Source organism: Ooceraea biroi, chromosome 9, assembly GCF_003672135.1.
Source record: "Ooceraea biroi isolate clonal line C1 chromosome 9, Obir_v5.4, whole genome shotgun sequence".
Classification (NCBI taxonomy): Eukaryota; Metazoa; Arthropoda; class Insecta; order Hymenoptera; family Formicidae; genus Ooceraea; species Ooceraea biroi.
In genome coordinates this window covers 12,727,533-12,737,418 of record NC_039514.1, presented here as the reverse complement: position 1 = coordinate 12,737,418, position 9,886 = coordinate 12,727,533, and the positions used below count along the sequence as shown (strand labels likewise).

The following is a 9,886-nucleotide window of genomic DNA, read 5'->3' as shown; positions in this document are numbered from 1 at the left end:
TAAAGAACTATTTTCGTACCTTATCTTCTACGTAACGCAATTACTTGTACTTTATCGGTTGTTCTAACCTCAAAAAGTGTGATGCTCTTTTTACGCGGACTTCAGAATTCAAATTCTCTCGTTTTGTTAGGCGGCCTTGTTTTGTGCCTTGTGTTCATGATTCAAATTAAACAAATCTACAACAATAACCAAAAATATAACAGATATCTGAACTACAAACAATATGTAAGATATCAATGATTTTCACGTGTATAGTTGTTAACAATTATATTATTACAATTAAATATGACAATTTATTCAAATATTATATTAGTTTTTCTTACGTTATGTTTTTTATTTTATAAATTAATACGTTTGGATATAAATGACACGATTACGTATATTTCTAGATGAGTGAGATTACAACAGAGTTGAAAGCCGTAGTAAAGTCTGTAAACAAGTCATCTGCTTATGTGCGCCAATTAAACGAGATGCTGTCCAAGTACCGAGAAAAAGAATCAAAGAATACCTCTACTGCAAGAGTATCGTCGTAAACAGTTTTGGCTGTCGAAGAAGAAACGCATACATTCAAATTGGTGAATATATTTATATTATCTTTGTTATAAAGTTATCTTTACATTGTGTTACTTAATGTCCTATGTATTAAAATTTAAATGAACATTAACATTTATTATATGTAATTTACATTGCGTTAAATATTAAATTATGATATAAATTATAACATGAATATCAAAAATTGTAGTACAATTGAGTATTATCTCTTATGATTTATATTGAATATTATTGCTGCTATAAAATGCACAAAATTAGAATGCAAAAGACGTCGATAGCAACACATCAGGAACAAATTTTCTCAATCGCTCAAATTGTTCAGTGGCATACATTGAGGATTGTCCTTGTTAAGTCCGGCATTCTCAAGAACACCATCAGGTGCACACAGCCATGGATCCTTCGTTACTTTCAGCCAATTAAATAGTCGTTCTTGCAGCTCAACAAACACGCTCTAAAATTTCAACACGTATCTGTTGTATAGGAACAAATGACTAATTGATTATAATTTTGATTGCAATTTGATCATGATTTACCTTTACCGATGGCTTTAGAGCTATATTATTCAACTCCTCCGGATCGTACTTTAAATCATACAACTCCCATTCCGGTCTCTCGTAATATTTCTTCAATGTTTTGTACCACGGTAAAAATTGATGGCTCCGTGTTCTGTTTAGGATATCCTGCGTGCGTGCACGATACAATATTACGAAATAAAAATCTGCCTCTATTTGTAAATGACTTGTAAAATTATATTTAAAAAAAATGAAGATTACTGATTTCAGAAATTTCTTCTTTTTAGATTACCTGGAATGTCGGCGATACGTAAAAGTCTTGATCGATTGGGAACGGCATTCTATAATTGATGTTGTGTATGAGCTTGTAATGTTTGGTCCTGATCGCACGCATGGGATAGTACATGGTAACTTCATGATGTGTCTGGCTAGCAAACACCGCCGTATTATTTTCCATCGGTTCTGTACAGTAAAAAGGCTGTTGATTATTTTATAGTTGAGCCTGGCAAATAAAGGGACACGGTGTTTACGTGCACGTACGCACCTTCAACGAGTAATGGCAGAAGCGACTTGCCAGTGAGTTGCGGAGAAGATACCTCATTGGTATCCAACGATTGATCCGTGTAAGTTACATTAAACCAGTCTAGTATTGTCGGTACTATATCCAGTAAGGATGTCATGCTATACGTCACGCTGTTTTTCCTGTGATCGCGAATCGGTGATGAAATCATCATGGGCTCGGCGAGACCTTTAGAATTATTTTTTTGAGTATGCTTATCCACTTGCATGCGTGAAGTTGTAGTTTTAATTAAATCATCGCAATCATGTGATGATAATTTTGTAAAACGAGACACTGAGAATAAAGCACAGATGAGTGCAAAAATTATCTGTTGAATTTGAATTATTTATCACAAGTATCGATACTCGACAGAAAGTTTTTTCAAAATTTTTCTGACTTCCTCTCAGTGTCCGGGTTTTCACTAAACTTACAAACCTGAATCGTACAAATTCGTGCGACCATTTGGGAAAGGTATGCCATTATCGGAGGTATAGATTACCAAAGTGTCGTCTTTGAATCCCGCTTTTTCCAGTTCTTCAAGAACAAGGCCAACACCTAAAGGATTACATATCTTAAATAACATTTCATATAACGTGCGTATATCTTGCTAATATTTGCTCGCATAATAGATACGTGACTATTTTTTGTGACATCACCTTTGTCCAAACGAGATATCGTTGTATATTGGGCGGCAATATCTCTCCTAGCAGCTTCAGTATTTGGAACATAGTAGGGCACTTTAACTTGCTCCCATTGATAATATATCGGGTTCCAATCGGGAATCGTACCCATTCCGACATCACCGTTACCGAATTTCTCGCAAAAATTGCCATACTCCGGATTGCTGTGCCCACAACGATGTGGATCGTGGAAGGCGACGTATAAGAAGAAGGGTCTACAAATATAATGCAAACAAATTTTTGCGCGTTACTCATAAAGTTACTCATAAAAGAAATAGTAATATCAATTAAAGCACGCATACTTACTGCGTTTTATTTTGCGAAAGGAACTCGCGGACCAAAAGCTTTATGTAAGTAATATTGCGACCCACTTGGAGTATAGAATTGTTTTCCTCCGTATACGCGAAATCAAACGGATAAACTTCACTCGGGCCTACGTGTTTCTTGCCGATGATTCCTGCGTAAAAGGAGTATGATACTAGGATAGATATGAAAAAATATTCTAACAGCATAGTGTTTCCATTATAGGTTGGTGATTATTCATTGTAACTGCTTTACCTGTACGTATATTATTTCTCTTTAGTATTTTCGGCAAACTTTGAACATCATCAAAAGAATTAAAGTGATGAACTCCATGATGAAGGCCATACATTCCATTTTGATGGCTTGGCAATCCAGTCAATATCGCTGAGCGGCTGCAATATTCATAATTTGTAATTCATGAAGTTCATAATTTGAAAATTTGTATCTGATAATTAGATTCGACGAGTATAATGGAAATACCTTGGTGAACAGCTACTGACTGATGTGTACGCGTTATTGAACAGTAGACTCTCCTTCGCTAGTTTATCCAAATTGGGAGTCTGACAGATCTTGTTTAAGTAGGATCGCATTTCGAATCCTCCATCATCAGCTGTGAATCAAAGAGAGAGAGAGAGGTAATAACTACAAATGATGAAAACCGAAAATTAGATTCATTTAATCTACGATCCACAACGTGCAGCTCTAAAATTATTTCTACACATAGATGTACATAATCTTCTGGCTAAAAAAGATTGTAGCTTCTGTCGTTCGCTGCATCCACTTTTGTATTCTCGCATGTATAATTGGAGTTAAATCGCTTCTCTTTAATTTTCGATGGTATTTTAGGTAAAATTCAACAAGATCACAGATCCTATTTATAAAATCCCATGTAATTGCACATAAAAAAAAGGGAGAATAATTCATGTAAATTACCGAGCAATAACAGCACGTTCTTTTTAACCTCGCCGGCATTTCCGCGCGCATTGTGCAATGCCAATAAGATAATGCACAAAAGACGTAATGATTTATTCAAACAGATGTTGTGTGGCATGTTGCAACGTGACTGTGAATGTTCGTGTGTGTGCACGTGTGCGTGGGAACGGCGCACGTGACACGTGCCGTCAGTCGTGCCAATCAAGCATCTTCCGTCCTTTCGAAATGATGAGCGACGATTGATCATCCGTGATATCGATTATCACGTGACACACGTTGCTGTGTTCAGTGTGGAAACGCGTACAAAACTGTCGAGCGTAAAAAGGTGCGTATGGCAATTTAATTTTATGTGAAACGCGATGAAATGCAGCTGAAGGAAACGCGCGTGTGAAAATGTTTCGGTAACCTGGCAGTGGCGTCGTTCGGTTGGTACGCACAAGCGACATAAGTTTGCAGCCTTGGCAGCACTGACTGATGCAAAACGCGACATCCGACGTCACGCCGGCCACGTGGTACATACGCTCGCGTTTCTTTCTTCCCGTTCGTATTTCTTTCCTACATTTCGCTCCGAATGCAAATATATCGCGAATATTTGCGTTGCACGATCGTGACATAACCGCGTGATCCATAAACGCGAAATTTACATTTTCGGCGTTACGTTCTCGAGAACCGGAGTACTCCGAAATGATCCCCTCGAACACGACACGTTACGTTCTCTGCGCCGAGATCACACGTACGCTTATTTTCCTCGAAATATGCTTTTCTCTGCCGCGTGCTGCTGCAAATTTTGATATTCATCCGTTTTCAACACGAGAATACGAGAGTTTCGCTGCAATCTTGATGCTCTTGTTGCGGTTTAATGATTTCAAATGACAGCCGTTCAAAGTTGTACATGCATCTCGCGTGTTACATTGGGAGTGGCTGTGTAGATAGAAAAGGATGATTTCGGAGAGGGGAATTATTAACTCATCTTCTTAACATGCCCGGCACGTGATTTGAAATCGCGCCTTCTGATCATTTTTTCTCTGCAGCTTTGAAGCTGGCCATTCGTGTGACGAAATACATTAATGGTATAAAGTTTGAAATATAATTTTAAAGGCCCCTTTGTTTATTTTGTGCAACAATATGTGTTTCAGAGTCTCTGGTTGTTTAAGAGAGAACTTGCATCATGTCAAAGAAGATCGTCTGCCTGTTTGACGTGGATGGTACACTTACTGAACCACGACAGGTATATTTTACATATATTGTGTGTGTGTGTGTGTGTATAAAATTTTATATACGTATATGTAATGTTCTTATGTCTTCATATTATTATAATATTATTATATAATTTTTAGAAAATTTTTTAATGCTATATTTGTTCCTAGATATTATCAATGAATTTTTAAACATTAATAATTAATATTTTCGTTTGACCTTGTTATTCTTATTTCTTTAATAAGAAACGCTTGTTTTCCGCAGCCAATCAATGCCAGTGTCGAAAAATTTCTTCTGGAGACAATCAAAAAGGAATTTGACATTGCGGTAGTTGGGGGATCCGATCTAATCAAGATCCAAGAGCAACTTGGTGGTGGACAGTTGTTTGAAAAGTACAAATATGTTTTTGCGGAGAATGGCCTTATCACATTCAAGGATGGCAAAGCTTTACCATCACAAGTAAGTAATGTAAAGTACAGTTGCGTGCCAAAAACAACAGGAACGAAATTTTGTACGTTCCGTTTTGACATGCATTATGTCACAGTCGATACAGGATATGCTTGGCGAGGATGCTCTGCAGGATTTTATCAATTTCGTCCTGCGATACATATCCGAGCTGCAGTTACCGTTCAAGCGTGGGACATTCGTGGAATTCCGCACGGGCATGATAAACGTTTCGCCAGTGGGGCGAAATTGCAGCAAGAAGGAACGTGAACAGTTTTATGAATACGACAATGAGCACCATATCCGCGAAAAGTTTATACAGGCTCTCAAAAAGGAGTTTCCTGATTTGGCTCTGACCTACAGTATCGGTAAGTTGATGATAACATATAATACAATTAATAACAATAATTGAGATATTTATATTAATAATTAAGACAATTATTTCCGCGTATAACGTTTCGCATTATTATAAACGTTTTAATTTTCGAGGCGCAACAGAATGATGATTCACGTAAAATGTTGCATTATGTATAAAGCATATAAAACAGTTGGTCATTTTCATGTTTTCAAGGTGGACAAATTTCTTTCGACGTTTTTCCTGTCGGTTGGGACAAAACGTATTGCTTACGCCACCTTCAGGGATACGACGAGATACACTTCTTCGGCGACAAAACCGCCGAGGGCGGTAACGACCACGAGATCTACGAGAGTGATTTGACGATAGGACATCGTGTCACTTGTCCCAAGGACACGGTGAACCAACTGAACATTCTTATGGCCCTCTTAAAAGAAAACAGGGAGAAAGAGCAGCTCAACGTTCCGCTGCAATGCGTCTAACACTGTCAAGCCCAAAGATCGAAGTATTTTTCTAGATCGAGGTAAACGGTACATTTTTACTCGATATACGCGAGGTATACGAGCTCATCACGTTTTTTCGTCTTATTTTACAATGTTTTGTTGAATATATATATTACATTCCTAAGAAAGAGTAGATGTAGTATTTAATCGTTTTATCTTTAAATAGATCTTGAATTGTCTTCGTTCTTTCTTACTCTCTAAAAAGATTAGAAGTAGTTCGGTATTTTTTCCGAAAACAGATATTCCCGTGCAATATGAAAACCATCTTTGTACATATGTCCTTTTCGAGTGTTTTATTATCATCACTTACACAAGATGATAAACGTTGAATAAAAAGGTTATCGGTATTATGAATATAGTTCATTATTTCTCGTGACTCACACACAGATCTCATGCACACGTATCACACATCCGCGCATATCTTAATGCATTTATGTATATGTAATATACATGTACCCTCATGTATGTATAATAAGACTGCTAAATTTTAGTACTATCGACGAGAAGAGCCGTAACATTGTGGAAGACGGAAGTGAGATTATGTGTCACGACGTAGAATCTTTTTCTGCTGCTGACATAAAGTATAAAAGTACGCCTTTACCTCATTAGCATATGTAAATGGTAAAATGTACAAGGTTAGTGTTTACGCTGTTTTCTTGTGGCTCGCGTGAAAACTACAACGTTAATTCCTCTTATTTCTACATAACTCCCATTACTCGGCACCGAGCGCTCGCAAATGCATTTCCGATAAAAATATGTATCAAAATCTATATATGCGTGTATGTATATATAGTATATACGGCCACTCAGCGAAACGCTGATATATACATATGTATCATGAGAGGCTCATGTAAAATGCATTTTGTTCGTCGTATTGGAATTGAGCATTCATTGCGATGATGCAGTGAATTTTTACGCTCCCTGATAAACCGGCACTCGCTTTGCCGCGAAAGCGGCGAGTCCTTCGATTCTGTCCTTCGTGTCCACGATCTTGCTGTAGCACTGCTTCTCGACCTCCAGGCCGTCTTCCAGAGACATTTCCGTACCTTTGGATATCGCCACCTTCGCCAATCTAGATAACAACGATAACATCAAATATTATCAATCATAAAATCATTTCTGCAGATAAGTTATAGATAATATCGTTTTCCATCTCTCGATGATGAAAATGACGAGTGAAATTCGAGTATTAGACAGGCACGTCTCATATTCCGAAGATAAACATCTCTGATGTGGTGTGACGTTAGTACATCATGCAATACGTTAGCGATCGTATCAATGATGCTGAGTAAGCATCGCGGCATTTAAATGCTTCTTTTCTTCTTTTTTGTAAATAATAAAGCAACAGGAAACTCTGCTCTTTACTTTTCTCGTATCTTTTTTCTTCCGCGTTTATACACCGTTTCCATTTTCATTCTCGGTATCCTCACTTCTTAGTTATTCTCAAATACGCTTTTCCATTAATTTTCACATATTTTCATAGTTACACCCCACTTGCTTATTAAGACATTTTTATCACGATGTTTCAACATTGACGACTCACCTAACGCCGATGGGACCATTGGGCAAAATTTCCCTCGCGATAGCGAGAGCCGTTTGGTAGGCCGCGTCGCCGATCTTGTTTTGCGGGACCACCTCGTTCACGAGACCGATCTGCATCGCCTGTTCCCCATCGAGGATCCGCGCCGTGTAGATCAGTTCCTTAGCCTTGGCTACGCCGACTATTCTCGGCAACCGTTGCGTACCACCGCCGCCTGGTATTATCGCTAGTTTCGTTTCCACCAGGCCCATCTTGGCCTCCGAAGAGGCGACTCTGATGTCGGTGGCCAGCGCGAGCTCCAATCCGCCACCCAGCGCGTAACCGTCGATGGCCGATATCACCGGAGTCGGCAAGGTCTCCATGTCGCTGATGAGACCTCTTATGGAGGACACGAATCCCGGCACCTCCGAGGTGTCCATCTTCAACCGCTCCCGCAGATCCGCCCCGGCACAAAATACTTTCGGGACCAGGCTGCGCACGATTAGCACTCGCAGTTTGTTGTTCTGCCTGATGGCAGCCAGCGTTTCGTTCAATTGCGAGACTAGGGTCTTCCCGAAAGAGTTACGGGCGACGGGTCGGTTCAGTCCCAACACGGCGATGCCGTTGTCCTTCCCGTCCAAGTAATTGACAATCACCTCCCTCGCCTCGTCCTTGGGATTCGGCATCGCGCTCGTGGACAGTGTCCTTACGGCACAGGCGCACAAATGACGAAAAGAATTGGCTACTCTTACGCTCGCCACTAACGAAGCCATGGTAGACAATTATCGTTTATCTTGAAAAACTGCGAGGGGAACTGAAAAAAATGAATTCATTTACATCCTTCACGCGTTCTATCTGTAGAATTTGAATTAATAAGCCGATACATAAGTTCTTCGAGTTTGCGGTTTTTTTTAAATTAAGCAATCGATACAGTAATATAAATCAGTCAAAGTATTTTCCAAGGTTTTTCCCGACTTTTTTCCATCTTTCCGGCAACGTGCAAATGCCACGTCAAAATTAGGAGTCATCCTTTGAGATGATCCATTCATCGATCTATCAGCAAGAACTCGTGCACCGATCTAATATTAGAATTTGTACTTGGCTCTCTACATCAATTGCTAAATTATGCAATATTTAATTATACATACATATTTAACATGTTTAGTGGTAGAATTTGACAATTTTTTGGAGAGAACTTACTCAACACAACGAACCGGTTTCCCAGCACTCGCACGGGGACGCACGGTAGTAGTGGCAAGAAAAATCTACGACGTCGTTATCCTTGATCCTATTTCGGGATTACGATGCAGCCAGGAGCATTCGCGTCGAGCGCTTGCGCGCGCGCGAGAGCACTGGTGTTACACGCGAAATCGTGCGCGCGCGCGTCGCGTTCGTGCGTGTGCGGCCGCGGCAATCTCTCGTTGGGACCGCTTCTTTAATTTCCGCGTGCGTGGATCGTGCGCGCGCGCGTCGCGTTCGTGCGTGTGCGGCCGCGGCAATCTCTCGTTGGGACCGCTTCTTTAATTTCCGCGTGCGTGGATCGTGCGCGCGCGCGTCGCGTTCGTGCGTGTGCAGCCGCGGCAATCTCTCGTTGGGACCGCTTCTTTAATTTCCGCGTGCGTGATCGTGCGCGAACGTCACGTTGCGCCGCTCGGACTCCCCGAACTTTGCTGACCGTCACGACAACATGATACTACACGGCGACGTGTAACGACACGATAACGCGGTGCTGGCGCACGGTGACAACGTGGTGGTGGCGATGATGATGGGTAGGGATGGCCGAAGAAAGTTGAGGCGAGAGGCGACGGCGAGCCGCGTGAATCTCTCCGCGCGGAAACGCCGCTGCGTCGACGTCGTGGCCGCGACTGTTTGCTTTTCGCAAGCGACGAACGAAAGCAAACAGCGTACGCAGGTATAAGTAGTGGTGTGTGCGTATTGCCGAAGGTGCCGGGTTCCCCGCGCACGCGCAGAACGCGCTTCCATGCGAAGCACGCAAATAAAGAATCGCACGCCACGTGACCCCGTTCGGTATCTCTAAAATTATTTACACCTTTCTAGGAAAGTATCGATAAAATGTCATTGAAACTTATCCAGAAGATCGATAAAAATCGATCGAATGATAAGTCGGCAACTTCACGCTTGCGATAGCTTGCGTGACGCGTTGTGCCACGCATGCGCGAAGAATCGGCGTGTCTGGTGCGTGCACGTACGTGTGCTGCGTAAAACTGCCCGTACATCGTCCGCGATCGTGTCTGCGCAATGTAAGAAAGCAAAGATATTACGGCGTAACATTTAATTTCCCGGATATATACCGGTAATTGGTCATCGC

The 9,886-nt window shown here is 41.0% G+C and overlaps 3 protein-coding genes across 7 annotated transcripts; 1 reads left to right on the top strand and 2 right to left on the bottom strand.

The window, feature by feature from the left end:
- Positions 1-566: 566 nt before the first annotated feature.
- LOC105279540 (N-sulphoglucosamine sulphohydrolase) lies at positions 567-3,824 on the bottom strand. Of its 2 annotated transcripts, none has more exons than XM_020031715.2 (10): positions 3,540-3,824; positions 3,087-3,216; positions 2,862-2,998; positions 2,610-2,781; positions 2,280-2,518; positions 2,059-2,178; positions 1,609-1,812; positions 1,357-1,526; positions 1,086-1,232; positions 567-1,003 (listed from the first exon to the last, which is right to left on the bottom strand). In XM_020031715.2, exons 1-10 carry the CDS (start codon positions 3,784-3,786, stop codon positions 854-856), a joined length of 1,716 nt encoding a protein of 571 aa, XP_019887274.2. In that variant the 5' UTR covers positions 3,787-3,824; the 3' UTR covers positions 567-853. The 2 variants fall into 2 exon arrangements, with proteins under 2 accessions (XP_019887274.2, XP_011337694.3); XM_011339392.3 differs by having other exon boundaries at positions 2,610-2,760.
- On the top strand, positions 3,724-6,388 carry LOC105279541 (phosphomannomutase). 4 transcript variants are annotated; one of them, XM_011339395.2, is made up of 5 exons: positions 3,724-3,864; positions 4,676-4,767; positions 5,001-5,195; positions 5,281-5,548; positions 5,752-6,388. In XM_011339395.2, the coding sequence occupies exons 2-5, from the start codon at positions 4,708-4,710 to the stop codon at positions 6,015-6,017; spliced, it is 789 nt and encodes a 262-aa protein (XP_011337697.1). In that variant the 5' UTR covers positions 3,724-3,864; positions 4,676-4,707; the 3' UTR covers positions 6,018-6,388. The 4 variants fall into 4 exon arrangements, with proteins under 4 accessions (XP_011337697.1, XP_011337700.1, XP_011337701.1 ...); XM_011339398.3 differs by lacking the exon at positions 3,724-3,864 and adding an exon at positions 4,055-4,079; XM_011339399.3 differs by lacking the exon at positions 3,724-3,864 and adding an exon at positions 4,098-4,272.
- Positions 6,317-9,386, bottom strand: LOC105279542 (methylglutaconyl-CoA hydratase, mitochondrial). The gene is made up of 3 exons (XM_011339400.3): positions 8,758-9,386; positions 7,582-8,371; positions 6,317-7,110 (listed from the first exon to the last, which is right to left on the bottom strand). Exons 2-3 carry the CDS (start codon positions 8,328-8,330, stop codon positions 6,951-6,953), a joined length of 909 nt encoding a protein of 302 aa, XP_011337702.1. The 5' UTR covers positions 8,331-8,371; positions 8,758-9,386; the 3' UTR covers positions 6,317-6,950.
- Positions 9,387-9,886: the final 500 nt, after the last annotated feature.

Coding starts and splice junctions, on each gene's coding strand:
- LOC105279540 (XM_020031715.2), bottom strand. CDS start 3,786: ATGATCAATCGTCGCTCATCATTTCGAAAGGACGGAAGATGCTTGATT. Junction 2,179..2,279: donor GATATCTCGTTTGGACAAAG/GTGATGTCACAA, acceptor GTAATCCTTTAG/GTGTTGGCCTTGTTCTTGAA. Junction 1,813..2,058: donor CACGAATTTGTACGATTCAG/GTTTGTAAGTTT, acceptor ATAATTCTAAAG/GTCTCGCCGAGCCCATGATG.
- LOC105279541 (XM_011339395.2), top strand. CDS start 4,708: ATGTCAAAGAAGATCGTCTGCCTGTTTGACGTGGATGGTACACTTACT. Junction 4,768..5,000: donor CACTTACTGAACCACGACAG/GTATATTTTACA, acceptor TGTTTTCCGCAG/CCAATCAATGCCAGTGTCGA. Junction 5,549..5,751: donor GGCTCTGACCTACAGTATCG/GTAAGTTGATGA, acceptor CATGTTTTCAAG/GTGGACAAATTTCTTTCGAC.
- LOC105279542 (XM_011339400.3), bottom strand. CDS start 8,330: ATGGCTTCGTTAGTGGCGAGCGTAAGAGTAGCCAATTCTTTTCGTCAT. Junction 7,111..7,581: donor AATGGTCCCATCGGCGTTAG/GTGAGTCGTCAA, acceptor GTTGTTATCTAG/ATTGGCGAAGGTGGCGATAT.